Here is a 17367-nt window from a genome sequence, read left to right on the forward strand (position 1 = left end):
TGTGACCAATGTAAATTATTTTTTGAAAAATCGGGCGTTTCCAAGCATTATTATTTATCGATAAGTCGAGCCAAAAACTGCATTCAAATTATTTCGAGAATTTATATAAACTTTATTCTTAAGCCACATTTTTATACTATTTATATGTTGCTATTTATAATACAACGTGCTATAGCAAGATCCTGGTATGAGTCAATTTCTAGACCATCTTCAGCTGCAATTTCAACAACATCGCACCTAGTATTAAAAAAGAGAACGGTAAACATTTTCATAATAGATATTTTCAAACATTCTGAAAGTATGAAACTTACTTTTTATTCTGTAAAAGTCCTTTCATGGCCAATTTTCTTGTTGAAAAATAAAACATTCCTGCTTCTACCATATCACCTTTCCAGTCTTGCCGTCTGGGTCTGGCTTTCAAATTAAAATTGTCAGGCAAAATTTGTTCCTCAACATATTTCCAACGCAAATTATGAGACCTTCAAACCAGAATAAGAAACTTTATGAGTACCATGAGAATATGATGTTGCTCTTTTCTTAAAAACCTGGCAGATGTGATCTGACCTTTTAACAGAAAATACACAGTCGTGTACCTTAAATTTTTGATATGCCTCTTCAATATATTTTTCTTTTAAGAAAACCGACGTGCATTGAAACAAGGCAAAATTATCGATTGCTTTATGTCCTTCGAGGAATTCCTGAATAGCCTCAATAGACGATGTCCCATCCAATGCGTATTTCGCAGGCCGTATATGCACTATGGCACCATCTAGAAAACTAGTGTGTTAGAATTATTTAGATACTTTACATATGATTTCAGAAATTACTTACATTTTTTTGCTTCTAATGCAATTTTCTCATCATCCGTGGAGACCCAAATATGTTTAAAGCAGCTGGAGTTACTTATGGTTGTGATAGCCCGTGATAATATAGACAAGCCATCAATTTGAACTAAGTTCTTATATGTTATTCCTTTGCTTCCACCGCGAGCGAGGATTAACGCGTGCACATCATTTGTCGAACTAATAGCAGAAATAATTTATTTATTAATAATAATAAATAAATTGTGTGTGATTTGGAATATTACCAATTTGCATTCGATTCCACTTGAATCGCGCACTGTAAAACAAATGTTAAGAACCAATAGATGGGAGCGTTCATGATAATAAAGCACACGTACTTGAATAACAGAAACAACTAAATTTAGACACAACTAAATGCACTGCTATCCACAACGAAAATTAAGGTGAACATGAACTTCTGTGTGGGCATATGTTGTTATTGCTGTTATTATTATGAAATGTTGTATGTTCCAGGACAAATGAGAAGTTATCGATTAATCTAAATATTTATCATTTATCATATATATAATCGAAAATGATGTGCATAATTGGCTAGCTGCCATGTATGATTTCTTAATTGACATTATCAGGTCCACTCTAAAGTCAATTGAGCTTTTGTTATCCCACAATTGACATTTGATGTACATTTAGTACGTACATACATGCATATCTATGTAAAATATATTATTGTAGTTGCTATGCGTTTAGTTAAAGTCTTACTAAGTTTGTAGTTTGACTACTTTTTCATATGGTAAAACAGATATATGTGCCATATATAGATATATGAGGTACTTTTTCCTTTACAAAGCTAATGTCAGGAGCAAATCGCTTTAACATTCCTTTGTATGCTATATAAAAAATAGCTATTGCTTATAAAAATGGACCATAATCTGTAGATAAGACCATAAAAGGGTGTGCAGAGTGAAAAATTTAGTCATAGTACTATAGACTAGGAGATGCTCTAAAAACAGCCGAAAGTGTTCGTGACACACAATCACACCTTTTGATTTACACACACACACACACTCACACACACTTACACATACGCAGTAATAATAATAACCTTCACAAGGTCGTTTGAACTGTTTAAAACATTAAACATTACAAACAAAACCCTTTAAAACTAAAACTAGTTCTCTTTCAATAAAAAGGCGCAAGATCTTTCCCGTTTTTTTAAATAAATATTTATTGCACAGTTATTTCATATTGCTCTAAAGATATGGATCTTTAAGACATTTCTTGTAAAATTATCACTTACTTAAATATTTTCGTTCATCAGAAAATTTAAATAAACAATTATATCGTCAAAATATACGATACAAATAACTTAATCTATTGACAGGTTTTTGGGGTTTATTAACTAAAGTTTTGAATCAAAATCGGGATATAATCAATGCATAAATAATATTTATATGTACATTGTATATACAAAACTCTTAAAACCACATCCTATAAAAATATTCTAATCGATTTTATAAACTTGAAAAGTTAGCAAATGTATTTCTTTAAAGAACATTTGCATATTTTTGGTTAATATATGCTTTAGTATGGTAATTGTATGTCCGGATTGATGCAGCTAATGTTTGCACTAATTGCTTGTCCCGCTTTGTAGACAGATTAATATGATCAATACCGCTTGCACTAGAAAAATATAAGAAGATTTTTGATTTACATATTTGGTAAACATAATGCTCCACATATATGCGATGTGTACACATAAGTTGAAGGCACAAAAATTATACATACAGAAAGGAGTTATTTACAGACTCGGTCGCTTATACTGGTTATTTTTCCTTCTATGTTTTTAGAGGATTTTTTATTTTATTTAAATCTGTGAACATAGACACACATATACATATACAGTTTGGATAGTTGTGTATGAGATGATCGGTAGATTTATGATTTATATTGGAAATATATAATTCTTACTTGATGTCTCTTGTTCGGAGAACACGTTCGGCCCATGTCTGGGGTCTGGGAATATCCCGTGTAACCCCAACTTGTTTTTTGTCAAGATAGTCAATAACATCATCGTAATAATTGGTTCTGTAATTGTACATGTATTTGTACTGCAGAAATTTCGGCCTTTAATCAAAAGAGAAACAGATTCGTTTTATTTAAGAACAATCAATTTACAACTTAACGAGAATATCCATACCTGACCCAATGCCGATATAGTTGAACTGGTTTCCTGTACCCATCATCTTCTGGCGGAGGTGGAGGTGCCTTCATTTCAACCTCAGGCTCGGCAACATTTTCCTGCTCTCCCGATTCTTCGGCTGCCTGAGGGCCAGCTTCAGATCTTTGCTCAGATTTGATACTTTCTGGCTTGGATGGGACAGGATCAGTGGATCCAGGTTGTTGACTCTTTGCATCGGACTCAACGGTATCACCTTCATCAAAACCCCAAGGATCTTCTTCGTCCGCCATTTTACTGATTCAAAAATGTAAAAACTTATTAGGTGAAGATTTCGAATCCCTAGACAATACGGTACTATTATTTAACCCAACTGTGCTTTAGCCTAATTACACTATGAACAGTTCGAAGCTCTTTTAGGCCAATTGTTCTATATATAGTGCCTAATTAAGAACACAAATCATTGTCGTCGTAATCTTATATATATATATGTACGTGTATTGGGTCAGAGACTACCCCAATATATATTTGTCCCCAAGGTGTACTTTAAGCACATATGTAGGGTATTGGGAAATGTGCCATGACAAAAGCTACCAACTAAAAATACCCTAAGCGAAGGTATATGAATGTGCATAGAGGCACATACGTAATTGTTGAATAATTGTATCGAATATCAAGTCCTTGGTTTTTGCAAAATACAAAAATAGATAGACAAATAGACAAATCAGTATAAAATATCTTGCCTAAAATCAAGGTTTAAGGAACATTTTAAAATTTATTTTAACTCTGCTATATTTTTCCTTTTCACATTTTTAGGATTTTAATTTGATACAATTAATATTGTAGCTAAATGTTCTATTTCCTTTTAAGAATTTATTCGTTGATTTTGTAAGGTGTAAAATACCTGTGATATAGTGTTTATATTGGAGTTAAATTAAAAAGACTAACCAAATAAATTTTCGTTTACATGTAAAGGCAATGCAAATAGCTTTTCAGATAAAACAAGCAGCAATACATAATATATGAACAAAAGCTGCGAATAAAATAGCTTATAAACTATTAACACCTATTCCCATACAAGATTCATAGAGATGGCACACATTGCCAATTTCTATTAACGGGTTATTTAATGAGAGATAATTTAATATATAGTTTTATATAACTTAGGGAATTCTCAGCATAACAAAATTTGTTTCAATTAAATTAAATGAAACAATTTAATATATATTTGTATATAATCTAGGGAACTCTCTTCATTAAACAACTTATTTCATATTCGAAGTAACATAGTATAATTTTTTAACATTCAATATGCATGTTCTAAGGTTAATCTGTTTTTCTTTTGTAAAAATGCCATTTTTAATAATTGATTCGCTTGATTCGCTAACCTTTGATTATTTCTTGCTATTTCTTGCAAAAATGATAACATAACTCGTTGAGTCTTTAAAGTGGATCGGTCTTTAAGTGGTCTGATGTTTTCGATGAAGGCCAACGCATATGTTTTCCGTATTCACGTCACGATGAAATCATTAAACGTTTGTTTAGCGTCCTCATGTTTCGTAAAACAAGCGAATTCTCGATGCGAAAATTGGCATATCAAGATATAAGAGTATAACTTCCGGTATGCTTCAGGTGAGAAGCAAATTTAAATTATATTTTTCTGAGCGCTGGCGTTTATTATTCTTATTATTAGGCGCTTCTCTATACTTTAATAAAGGCAGATCTAATTAGTGGTGGTTGCTTTTTTGTTTGCTATCATGGAAATATGAAAAGTAAAACAAAATATATATATAGGAATCAATAAAAAGCTCTTCGTAGTATTGTTGTTTAAGTGATTCAGATACTAGCGCAATTGCGAACGAAAAATGTATTTTTCAAATAGATATTTTAATTTCTAACGATAGATCAAGAACTGAGCGATGTTTTTAGAAATCTGTTTCATTTTATAGTTTCAAAATCGAGCAGAGCAACAAACGTTGCAACTTTAGTATGTTAAAAATACTGACATAAATGTATCAATTTACAATTTGAAAATATCGCAAGTATCGATATAAAATACAAGTTGTTTATGTACACTAACACATATGTATGTGTATGCTTGTGTAAACAAGTATAAATGAATACTCCCTTTGATAAGATAACTAATGTTCCAAATGTATTTTGTTTTTCAGTTCACACACATACACACACATGAATCATAGTGTGATTCACTAGTTGCATTACCGTACGCAAAGTAAATTGTTTAAGGCCTAACGATGGCAACTCATGCGGAAAAGGACTTTTTTCACTTGGTATGTACAGATCTGCACATCTGTAGCAAAACAATAAATGCTCCAAATGTTTATATGAAGTTCTGTCAACAGATTGTCCTGAATGAGTGTAGTGAAATACAAGCCGTAGTAAAATAATGTTTCTGTGCATACCTAACACCTGCACTAGGTAATAATAGTGTGTTTGTGTGTTGCAATTCGATACTTCTTAATGGGGCTCACTTCAAAATACAAATATAATTGTTGTTCATTTAATCGTCGTGCATTTAATATGCTTACGGAGCACGCTTCAGTTGACTTCACACGCATTCATTTGATACCATTTGTAGAATGAATTCGAGGCAAAAGCAAAATAGTAAAAACCAAATTCACAAAGTGGGTTATAAAACAGGTTATTATCTGTTGCTGATAATGCTATATAAAAGTTTGGGCTGCTACAAAACGGACAGCAAAAAGTGGTCCCATCTAGGGCACTACCTAATTCGGATATTTGAAACAAAGCATATTAGATCAAGCAAAATGAACTCTATGGGATTCATCGTAAAACTATATTTCAGCTGGCTGAACAGGCCAGCTCAGACAATCCGGGGTTTTCCATGTCGCCAGAGATTTGAGATCTGTAGAGGGTCCAGAATCGATTGCATCAGGTGTGCGTGCTAATAAATGCAAACATATTGAAAGATTAGGGCACCCTGACTAGAGGGTAGACTCTACTCTATGGTATATATTAAAATTTAATTTTATATTTTTCAATTGCAGAATGTCAGTGTACACAAAGCACTCAAGGGAATAGAAGGGCCGTTGAAATCCAAACATGCTCGTTCGATTATAATAATAATACACAGATCTAAGGAAGCACAAACATTTTGGTCGCTCATCACACGCCAACCAATTATGGAAAATAGATTTACGGCTTGGAAGTTTTGCCATCTATTGCATAAAGTGTTAAGAGAAGCGCACAGGTGTGTTATTCAGCAATCGCAGAAGCATCAGAAAATGATTTTGGAAATTGGAAAGTCATGGGGCCATCTGCAAGACGACATTGGATATTGTATTAAGGCATATAGCAAGCTGCTGGTAACAAAAATCAACTTTCATGACAAGAATCGAATGTATCCAGGAAACCTTTTAATAAGTTTTGCGGAACTTGCTAAAGCCTCCAATAAGGATTTAAATTACTAGTATGTATAATTATCATTACTTGCAATCTGTGCCTAATATAAGCTCTTTTTATTGTAGCTTTCAATTATGCGTGGAAATTTTCGACTATTTGGAGGATATTATTGCTCTACAAGTAGCAATATTTTCGTCTATTAATACATATCGGATATCGTCGATGACGCAGCAAGGCCAATGTAGATTAGCGCCCTTAATCACCCTCATTCAAGATTCGAATCCATTATATGATATCAGTGTCAGAATTATGTTCAAACTCCATGAAAAATTACCAAATGATGTGCTTTACGGTCATAGAGATAGGTTTTCTGGCATTTTTCCAAAGTTAAAGTTATTTTATGATAATGTGAGGCCTTTGCAATACTTTAATGACCTTATAACTGTTCCACAGTTGCCAGATCAGAGTCCGAACTTTAAGTCTCAAGTAGATTTTGGTAGCTATGTACCACCCGTGGTACTTGTCCAATCGGAGCCAGATCCGGTAGTAGATGATCTTATTGACACTAACTTTCCCAATACTGAAGACAATACAGATCATGTTCAACAAGATCACATTTTAAATGAACGTATTAATGTCTTGGAAAATATGGTGGAAGATAAGAGCGATATTATTATACAACTTAAAGCCAAGCTAGATGAGTGGAAACATACTTATGAGGGACTGGAACAGAGTTATAAACAAGATGTTCTGGAGCTGCAAAGAAGTAATACTTTATTATCTAATGATTTGGCCTCAGCCAAAGAAATGATTGCAAATATACGCATGGAAAAAGATGATCTGGAACTGCAGTTGACTAATAATCCCATATTAATGCGTAAGTTGACAACTTTATCTCTGTCCCCCTTTGATATAAATTAAAAATAACTATAAATCTTTATTTGCAGAAAAAGTAGTTGAAGAAGAGGAGAAACAAAAGTTATCATCAGAAAAGTTTAATAAGTTAAAAGTGATGTATACACAAATAAGAGACGAGCATATAAATTTATTACGACAGGTAAGGCACATTCTTAACTATATCATTTGTAAATATAATGTATTCAGTTTTGATAACCATTAATCTTTATTTACAGCATAGCGACCATTCCAAATCGTTAAACAAAGAAAAGCAGCTTAATTCAGAATTACTGTTGCAGATTAAAGAGCTAAACAATGAAATATTGAAACATAATGAAACGATAGCAGCTGATAAAAATAATAATACGCAGCTTTTACAAGAAATAGAAGAGCTTAAGAGCCAAAATACAAAACTTGAATCAACTGGAAAAGAAATCGAAACAAAATATGAGGCTAGAATAAATGAGCTAACCAATGAAATTTTAAAGAATAATGAAACGATAGCATCCGATAAAACTAATAGTATTAAACTGTTGCAAGAAATTGAAGAGCTTAAGAGCCAAAATTCAAGACTTGAGTTAATTGGAAAAGAAAGAGAAACAAAATATGAGGCTAGAATACATGAAAAGGAAAGTGAAAATGTGGATTTAAGTTCAAAGCTGAATGTTTTGAAAGCAACAACTATAGAGCTTGACAAAATTAAATTTCTTTTACAAGAAAAAGAACAAAAATTTGCAGAAACAGAAAACTTATTAAACATAAAGAATAAGGAAATTATCGAAAGCCTTAAAAAGTCCGAAGAAAAATACCAAAAACTGTCAACTGAGAATGAAGAATTGCAAGTAAATCTTAAACGGGAGTTTCAAGCCTTAAGCAAATCTTTCGAAGAAACCGATGTCAAACTTAAACAAAAGGAAATCGAATTAGAGGTAAATAATTTTAATACACTTATTTATCTACTAAAAGGTTGGCGGTAATATTTAAATTGTTGGGGAACCAAGCTTAAATTGTGACAAAAAAAGTTCCATTGTTAAAAAAGTAACGTATATAATTTAATATTACTAAAAAAAACTGATTTTGTTTCTTTAGGAACTGGAGGCTTCTTTGTCTTTGTTAAATGACGAAAAAATAGTATCGACAAAACTCCTAACGGATACACAACAAAAACAGAGCCAACTCGAAAAAGATTTACTGCAAGCATTGACCAGAGTGGATTCGATCACAATATCAAATAAACAATGTGAGGACAATTTACAGACAATGAGGAAATTAACTATTCAGACTGTGAAGGAAATATGTGCTTCGAAATTGAATGACGGAGCTCAGCAACCATTGGAATTTGTTCCAAAATTATCGTCAGAAATTGATACTTTGCTAAACAAATTGGCTGCCTGCAATCATATATCTATTGATGGATGCGTCGAAAAAATACATGACATTATATATTTAGGATATTACTTTATAGAACTGTACGAACAATGTGATATAATTTATACAACTACAACAGAAATTGAAAAAGGGCAGGGTAAGTTTTGTTTTCATATCATTATTATTATTGTTATTAATTTGGTTTTAATCCACAGATGTTTTAAACAGAGTTCGCTCAATATGGCCAGACTTACTGCTGCTATTTGAAGCTGTTGAACATGATGACAAAAATAAGCAGTTCGATTCCCTCGTTAAAGAGATACATAGGAAATTAACAGAATTAAATGCGCTAGTACAGGGAATACTGAACAACTTTGAAAACAGCGTCGATCTTGATAAGTTGATTGAAGTGGAACTCAAAGAGATGGACGCTGCTATTGAAGAAGCCGCTTCTAAAATTATTGACCTACTCTCTAAGTCACGGGAGAACGACAACAAGATAAAGCTTGAAGTAAATGAGAAAATTTTGGAAGCCTGCACAGCCTTAATGGAGTGTATTAAAGTATTAATATTGAAATCGCGTGTGCTTCAGCAAGAAATTGTTTCTTCCCAGAAAGGTATGTAAGACATATTTAGTCTGTTAATCATGCGATAAAAATGTTTTTAATGTTTCAGGTAATGCAACAGCCAATGAATTTTACAAACGCAATAGTCAATGGTCAGACGGATTAATATCAGCATCAAAGAGCGTTGCCAAGGCAGCAAATTATCTGGTTGAAGCTGCCAATACTGCTGTCAACAATGATTCCGGACAAAACTTTGAGCTGATAGTCGCTGCCCAAGAAATTGCTGCCTGTACTGCTCAGCTGGTGATAGCAAGTAAGGTAAAGGCGAATCGCAACAGTCAAAATTTGGATAATTTGACAGCTGCCTCACGAAATGTAACCAAAGCAACTGGAGTTGTTGTTGCCACTGTAAAGGATGGTAATTCACGACAGGAGCAACAGCAAGATAATGATTTACGTAAATTAACACCATCTCAACTTAAAACTATGGAAATGGATATTCAAGTTAAAGTATTAGAACTGGAGCAAGCGCTTCAGAGTCAACGCTTCAAGTTGTCGGCGTTTCGAAAAGAGCATTATCAGAAAACAGAATACTAAAACAAAACATAATATTTGTTATCGACAATTATTTTTATTAAAATATAATAATTTCGTATTTTTATTTTTGATTATGTTCAGTTAAGTGTTTAAGCAATTAATAATCATCCGTTTAGATAGAAGTCGAGATCGACAGTACGATCGATTGGCATTAAAAAAATGAAAATCTAAATTTTGAGAAGGGGTCGATTTGAGTATTTTTAAGTATTTGTTTGGAATATCTTAGTTAAATAACATCCGATTTTTGAAAGTAATACCTTTTTGAATCCGTACGGAAGTCAACTATCGAATGGCGTTCAAGAAAAATAATAATCAAGCGTGAGATAAAAATAGTGGTAAAAAAACTGAGCGGTGGAGTTATGTCGCTTTAAAACGACAAAATGTAATGTTGAAAAACTGAGCGGCATGTTATGTCGCTTTAAAACGACAAAATTTCCTCCTTTTCTAACTTCATATTTCGCGGTTTCCAAAATGATCCTGGATGATTATCGCTATTCATGGTACCTAGTTGACCCATATATCCTTGGTTATTCAATATCGTGGATATAGTCCTAGCGAACCTAAAGGACCGAGTTTTCGCAAAATGCGCAAGAACATGGTCGAAAAATATGTATGCTCTTCTTTTACAGCAGCCCGCCCCCTGGATGGTTTCTAGTTGACTAATATATCTTTGGTTATTCCATATCATGGATATAGTCCTTGGCAACCTAAATGTGCATTGAAATGGTCCATAAACATGTATGATTTTTCTTACAGGAGCCCTTTTACATTAACTGCAGCTGCAGCTTTTGTTGACCAGCCGGCTTACAGCGCTCATTTTACATAGACTGCTAATTAACAACACTCATTTTAAATGAGTTACATTTTTGCCCCTTAATGCTATGCAATGAAAATTTTTATTCAAACCACTCGGCGACCTTCTGGGCATTTCTGTTCGCCTGGTATTTTGGCAGATTTTAAGAAAAATCTCGGCAGCCAGCGGCTGCCAACAGACGCACGTTTTAGGTATGACGTGAAATTGTTCTAAAGACCGCTGATTTTTGAATTTTTAAATAAAAAGACAGGATTTTCTTCTTTTATTTTAAATAATTGATTTATTTATGTTCCAATTTATAAAATTTTTGATTTTTATGCTGGTTTTCTTAATTATTTCTCTTAAAATTATACAAATCAAGCGTAAATTATAATTATAGCTTATTAAAACTTAAAATAACTATATTTGGCTTGAGTAAAGTCCGATCCTGGAAAATTTGCTTTGTCAGTCGTGGAGGTCCTTAAAACTCAATGTAGTCCTTAATTTGTCAGTCTGAAAAGATAAAAAAAAACACATTTCAATTAAACATAAATAAATAATAGGAAAGCGAAAAATATGCCATAACTCGGGCATGTCCTTGCAGATTTTCAAAGGACATAGAGCGTTATGATCGTATAGACCCTCTACATCGATCTGCATCATAATAATATGGGGTCATCTAAGAATCATGTGACTCGAAATTGGACTTGTAGAAATTCTGTCCCGGAGCGCATGGAAATGGCCCGAAAACACAAATCTCTAAATATCTCCAAAAGTACAAGGACGATCCTAATAAAATTTGGTCAGTTGGTAGTCCTGGTAAACACAATTATTTTCACATATGACTCGCCAGGACATGCAAGGACATGGTTGAGTTATGGCTTATTTTCTTCAATCAAAATCGTCCTTTAAACTTTTTTATCTGAAGGACCTTCGTCCTTTGGGCTGTAAATTCTTTAATGGCGTGGTGAGGGCTATCTACTGGCCAAAGGACATCCCGAAAGTTATTCAAATCGCAAATATAGCCTGGAATTTTTCGATTTTAGCCAATTTTGCTACTAACCCCCTAGGAAAAATTTCGATGAAATTTTTTGTTGAATTCTGGAAATCATTGAATGCCAATCGATAGTCCTGCTCCCCACGAGGTCAAAACGATATATCCTTTCTATATCCTTAAGGATTTTGCCGAGCTATGGCTATTTAAGAAATGTCCTTTTTAGAAAATAGGCTATATCTTGGAAACGGAAAGGACGATTTTATTGTCCTTTGGACCGTTTATGGTCCTTGTTCATACGATTTGTTCGAAACAGTTCTTGTCAGGATCCGCTAGGATACGACCTTTTTAAATGATTTTTTTCAATATCTCGACCAAATATCGTTAGATTATGAATTGATATACCTCTTTTCACTCGTAAGGATCTGTACTATCGATTGGCATTCAAAGAATAAGAACCTAAATTTTGACCCAAATCGAAGAAAAAGCAAGGGATTACATCACGTTTTTCATCAAAAAATGGGATGGATTTGATATGAAGACCATTTTTGAATTCGTACGGAAGCATACTATTGAGCTTCTAAGACCATCGACTCGACAGTTAAATTATAAGTATTATTGTATATATGTTGTCGGTGTTCGCAAAAAGAGAAATTTCAGAATAACAGTTTAATAAACATTAACACAATATTTACTGTCGTCAATTATTTTTATTAAAATATACTTTCTTATTATTCTTAATTATGTTTGTTAAAGTATTTAAATATCGTTTCATCAGTTTTCAATACGCTTTATACTTTCAATGCGTACGGCCTTTTATCTTAAGCATCGCCGGGTGTCACATCACAGATTTCAGTTGGGAGTAACTGCTTCGAATTAAACCTATGTACTTACTGTGAGAAACTAAACAAGCCAGAATTAATTTCAAGAAAAATCGGTTAAGATGGTTATGTTTTTCCCCACGTTTATTTCAAAGCGGCTGACACATCTTTATAGCTCTCTTTTCCATAGATCTTTTTAGCTCTATCAAAAGCCTCAATTATACACGATCTGTAAACATGATATTTAATTAATTTAAATCAATACACGATCAAATCAGTAAATCATCTACCTGAACAATTTTTGGTGCAACACATAAGCGCTTACATGACCAGCATCTAAATACCTTACTTCAGCTCCAGGCCATATGTCTTCAAGGCTGGAACATCCATCCCGCGGAACATAAGCATCATCCCTTGCACACACTGCTATTATTAGGGAGGTATCAAATGGTATTGAAAAGTTCTTTAAATGTGTACACTCGTCCATCATTCCTCGCATGAATTGTAACGCTTCTCTCTCCCACCAATTTGTCTTTGTAATATCAATTTTTTTAGTTTTGTTTTGTGCGGACATAGGTAAAATAAATTTCATTAGTTTCGTTAATGCCGATCCTTCTGTCGAGTCTGAATTGCATAAAGCTAATTCAGAATTGCCAGAAATGTTTTTACTGAGGATTTCTTTTAATGGCAGAGATATATTGTTAGAGTCCAGTTGTCTGTTTTCAAGTGTTTTTGAAAGAAATATTGAATTATCAGCGTTGTCTAATAAATGGTTTTGTGTCTTGTTATTATTTCCATCAGTATCACGCTCCAGAGACTGAATCTTTCTGGTATCATCAATATCCTCTTTGAGCTCATGCAGCGACTGATTAAAATTCTGTATAAACTTTTGACCAGCCGTGAAGGCATCGTCTATAATGGTAACCATTTTTGAAAGACGTTCCCTATATTGGCCATCAGAGTAATACTGCGTCTCCAGCATATCCCAGTTGATGGATTGACTCATTACGCCCTATTAAAAATAAAATAATTTATCCGTTACCGTTGGCAATCATTTTTAGCTATTTTAATAGTTTTAATTTCAGAGCATGTCATCACATCTCCCACCTAAGATGGGTAATGTGAAATTACTTAACACGCAAAAATTCATTACGCTAAGACTTAATCATAAAACAAACCGTTAATGCTAGCAGCATGGAAGGCTGAAAGTAAGAAGAAGTATTTAAAGACATATATTTGTATTACATACAGTGGTGAAAACAGCCGATGCAGTAGACCAAGATAAACACGGGACTAGAACTAGGGGCTTCGGCCAGTTCGTTGCAGCTAGCGATGCCATCTATAAAAATAAAAGTATAATAATATTTATAGTCATTAAAAATGTAAATAATATCAATTCGCGTTGAGTTTTCAGTACTTTTCGAATCGATAGTAGGTTTATCATTAATGGGGCTTACTTACATGACCTCCCATCGATAATCCGGTGATTCCAAGTGGACCGAAGCCGTTTCTTTCACACCAGTGCAAAAGAACAAGACATTCGAGTATAAGACATCCACCCATGACAAATATATCTGACACGTTATGCAAATTCGATCGTCTGCAAACAGATAAATTATACTTTAGCTTAATTAATTGGCCTTAGCAATGCATTTTTTTAGTGATTATTTATCTTTGTAAATTTTCAGTCGCCATATAGATATACTAAAAATCGTTTATACAATTACATTTGATCATCTGGTTTCCGCAGTCCGTAAAATGGATTTTCCAATATAATCGATCCAATATTTGCATCTTTCAGTAATGGCTTTGCAATAAAATTTCTTCGGCGCCAAAAAAACTGAAACCAAAGATCCCAAGTGAAGAAAGTAACAAAATTTGATTAAAGATTAAGCTTTGCGTTCTTAATACTCACATGATCTCCAGTACCCGCCAAATGAATGCAAATTGGCTTATGTTGTTCGTTATTCCATTTATTGGGCAATAATAATTGAAAATATGCCTGCTGGGCTGCTTCAGGAACAACTCCAGGCATGTGTAGCTCGAGGGGAGTCGTAAAATTGCCTTCTATCAAAGTCGAATCGGAATATTTTTTCTTTTTCGTAATCTCCACTGGATAGTCGCGTGGCACGAGCTTGAAACATGTTTCCCTACTTGAAATTATTTTTCGAAACTGAAATACTCTGAAAATAAATAAAAATTTATTTTATTTATAAATCGATAATGGCTTATTAAAGATAATTCGACTAGATAATTCAGCTAGCTCTCTGTTTAATAATAATACCAAGAAATTATTTCATTAGATCGCAAAGCCTAATTCAAAAGTGGAATACCCCTACATTTAAAATATCGAATCGATTTCACAAACACCTATCGATATGGGCCGTCTACAACTCTAATTTTTATTAAAGGTCTGCAGAGGGCAAAACCATGCTCAAAAATGTTGTATACTTCCCTCATGATATGCAGAGCCGGCATTTAGTGTGTGTCATAGTTAGTTAATGTGTTTTAGAAGCATTTTAAATGATTTGAATTATTACGTAAATGATGCAAAGGAATAACACTACATACGTACATGTGTCTTCACAAACTGGCAATGCAATTGTTTGTAGATGATTTGTTATTGCGTAACTTACCTGTGTAAGTTTTCAGGCTTTCCCCATCCCTTCTCGAAAAATCTTGTAATAAGCATTCGTCGATAGAGACTGTCAAGTTTGCTGGGTGGCATGTTTTGTAAATATTTGTTGTCAAAACAGTGGGACTTTTTACTGCACCAACTAGGGTGCTCAATTTAGTTAACTAGTTCATCTAATCGGGTTAATAGAACGATTTGGTGAACAAAAATATCGATATGCCCATCAACATAGAACATAATCAATGTTACCATGAATTAATTCGTAAGAACAAATGTTTGTTAAGTTTTCTTTTCATTTGTTGCAAGCCTGCTATAAAATAACAATTACTTTTACAAGGTATATATGTATAAAAATAATATAATCCATACATCTTGGTAAATATTTAAATAAGTAAAAAAGTGTTTATGCCATATTTAACACTTTGTTGTTGCCTAAATTATGTTAAATTAATTTATTTATAGTCAATTGGTACTCCAAGTATCGACGCTGTCTTGTTTTTGAACTTGTCATTTGAAATTTCAGACTAGTTCGATTATGGAACAAGTGGTTTTTTGGAACTTCTCAGAACTCAATAACATTTATGTTTACAAGTGGATTGTTATTAAAAAGAAATATATACAATTTGTTTCATAATGAACCCATGTGTACTGGTCATATCTTATGGAAACCTTTCTGCAATGAAAATTGTTGAAAGTATGTCCTTACGCTCAATCACACATACATACAAAAATAGAAAGTGTATTTCATTCTAGTTTGTAAGACAGGCAGTTTTGTATAAGAAACCACAAAGTATTGTTGCAGGCAAGTATTGAGGAAAAGAGGATACCAAGTAACACCTCCTAGATGAGCAGCAGCCGTGTTGTAATTACTTTATGTACACCTACATTATTCACTATAAAAGATACCATCCACAGATTGAAATAAAGTTAAGCTGCCAACAATATTGCGGTGAGGTGTTGAATGTGCCGGCATGCTCCATTATGAAGTTAACAAATTGTAAAATTGGAAAGGATTCATTGCTTATGTTTCTGCCATAATGATGTACGTTCACCTGGATTAGGGGCCTAACCTATTGTTACTTAGCCAACAACGAAAAGCAACTTATACACAAGAAAATTTTAAATTCGTTTTATATATATATTATAAAACAAAGTTAAGTTTCATCGCTTCAATTTCTATTTGCAGACATACTAACTGAAATAAATCAGCCAAAGGTAATAACACCCGTGACATACGAGTCCTTGGTTATAAACCATTACAAATGTGATATTAGAACCAAATATTACAATACCAGCGTATATTTAGTACCTTTCGATGGAACGTACGACGAGGTTCCAACAGAATTAAGGAACACAACGGAATCTCTAATTGTATACTTTGAGCCAAACGATGTAAGTAGGCAATTCGATGTAAAAGTTATATTGATTTCATATTGAATATTTCCTTACAGAAATCATTTATTAACAACCTTTCGGGTCTTAATGACTTCATAATAACTAATAAAATCCAGCTTGGATTTTTAATAACAACAGCATTTTCTGGTAAACCCAATGAATTAACATTCGAAGACCTTAAAGAAAAGGCAAATATAGTATTTGATGTAATAACACTTAAAGAAGAGGATGAGGAACATTCTGAAGATGCGTTGTGCGAAACAGATAAATATTCTGAGATTGTAGAAGGCTTGAAAAACTTTGTATGGTCAAACATAAAAACTAAAGCCTCGAGTAAGTAGCGCACTGTTCATATTTTATGCCTTAAACAAGACATATCTTATTAATTTGATTATAATTTTTCTACCTTTATTTGCAGCCTCCAATTGCAAACAGCCCAACAATGCTGAGGATCTGGAAAATGAACTGAATGATTTTGAAAAATTATTAATTACGGCACAAAACCTGCGCAGCGACACACGTTTAACTCGAGATGAAATTTTAAATAAAGCCGAAGAATTAGCGGAAGTTATGTCGGCAATTTTAAATGATAATGATAGTGATTAATTTTAATAAATATTAAAACAAAATATATTTGGGTCTGCGTGCCTCGTTTGTTTTTCTTTTCAATACTTTCGAAAGATTACGATTTAAGGCACGTCGAAACAGATTTGGAAGGTATCTCATATCCAAAGAATAAATACAACTTTCTAATCTTATCAAAACAAGCGAATTCTAACTTTGACGGAAGCATATCTCGTAATTTATAAAAGTTTAAGTCAATAAGTTGATTAAATCTTACATATTTTTTGATTTTTCCTCCTAAACAAAAGTTTATAAATTAATATTCACTGATATTTAGAAAAAGCGCGGCACAAAGCACATTTTTGCTGCTTTGC

At 33.2% G+C, this 17367-nt stretch overlaps 5 protein-coding genes across 6 annotated transcripts; 2 read left to right on the forward strand and 3 right to left on the reverse strand.

Moving 5' to 3' along the window:
* Nucleotides 1-84: 84 nt before the first annotated feature.
* Csas (CMP-sialic acid synthase) lies at nucleotides 85-1236 on the reverse strand. The gene is made up of 5 exons (XM_002048108.4): nucleotides 1088-1236; nucleotides 832-1022; nucleotides 565-769; nucleotides 312-479; nucleotides 85-237 (listed from the first exon to the last, which is right to left on the reverse strand). Exons 1-5 carry the CDS (start codon nucleotides 1159-1161, stop codon nucleotides 141-143), a joined length of 735 nt encoding a protein of 244 aa, XP_002048144.2. The 5' UTR covers nucleotides 1162-1236; the 3' UTR covers nucleotides 85-140.
* A 993-nt stretch (nucleotides 1237-2229) lies between these two features.
* On the reverse strand, nucleotides 2230-3943 carry fln (flightin). Its single transcript, XM_002048109.4, has 4 exons — nucleotides 3884-3943; nucleotides 3001-3276; nucleotides 2772-2927; nucleotides 2230-2483 (listed from the first exon to the last, which is right to left on the reverse strand). The coding sequence occupies exons 2-4, from the start codon at nucleotides 3270-3272 to the stop codon at nucleotides 2348-2350; spliced, it is 564 nt and encodes a 187-aa protein (XP_002048145.1). The 5' UTR covers nucleotides 3273-3276; nucleotides 3884-3943; the 3' UTR covers nucleotides 2230-2347.
* A 1128-nt stretch (nucleotides 3944-5071) lies between these two features.
* Nucleotides 5072-9855, forward strand: Hip1 (Huntingtin interacting protein 1). The gene is made up of 8 exons (XM_002048110.4): nucleotides 5072-5270; nucleotides 6009-6430; nucleotides 6489-7240; nucleotides 7311-7420; nucleotides 7497-8189; nucleotides 8350-8785; nucleotides 8844-9245; nucleotides 9304-9855. The coding sequence occupies exons 1-8, from the start codon at nucleotides 5235-5237 to the stop codon at nucleotides 9789-9791; spliced, it is 3339 nt and encodes a 1112-aa protein (XP_002048146.1). The 5' UTR covers nucleotides 5072-5234; the 3' UTR covers nucleotides 9792-9855.
* A 2670-nt stretch (nucleotides 9856-12525) lies between these two features.
* On the reverse strand, nucleotides 12526-15212 carry LOC6622817 (protein ABHD18). The gene is made up of 7 exons (XM_002048111.4): nucleotides 15036-15212; nucleotides 14315-14582; nucleotides 14127-14239; nucleotides 13861-13999; nucleotides 13649-13738; nucleotides 12690-13411; nucleotides 12526-12628 (listed from the first exon to the last, which is right to left on the reverse strand). Exons 1-7 carry the CDS (start codon nucleotides 15125-15127, stop codon nucleotides 12544-12546), a joined length of 1509 nt encoding a protein of 502 aa, XP_002048147.1. The 5' UTR covers nucleotides 15128-15212; the 3' UTR covers nucleotides 12526-12543.
* LOC6622906 (uncharacterized) lies at nucleotides 14899-17060 on the forward strand. 2 transcript variants are annotated; one of them, XM_070208053.1, is made up of 4 exons: nucleotides 14899-15039; nucleotides 16221-16426; nucleotides 16486-16762; nucleotides 16848-17060. In XM_070208053.1, the coding sequence occupies exons 1-4, from the start codon at nucleotides 15012-15014 to the stop codon at nucleotides 17033-17035; spliced, it is 699 nt and encodes a 232-aa protein (XP_070064154.1). In that variant the 5' UTR covers nucleotides 14899-15011; the 3' UTR covers nucleotides 17036-17060. The 2 variants fall into 2 exon arrangements, with proteins under 2 accessions (XP_070064154.1, XP_002048148.1); XM_002048112.4 differs by lacking the exon at nucleotides 14899-15039 and adding an exon at nucleotides 15569-15728.
* Nucleotides 17061-17367: the final 307 nt, after the last annotated feature.

The sequence above is a fragment of the Drosophila virilis genome, chromosome 3 (genome assembly GCF_030788295.1).
Source record: "Drosophila virilis strain 15010-1051.87 chromosome 3, Dvir_AGI_RSII-ME, whole genome shotgun sequence".
Classification (NCBI taxonomy): Eukaryota; Metazoa; Arthropoda; class Insecta; order Diptera; family Drosophilidae; genus Drosophila; species Drosophila virilis.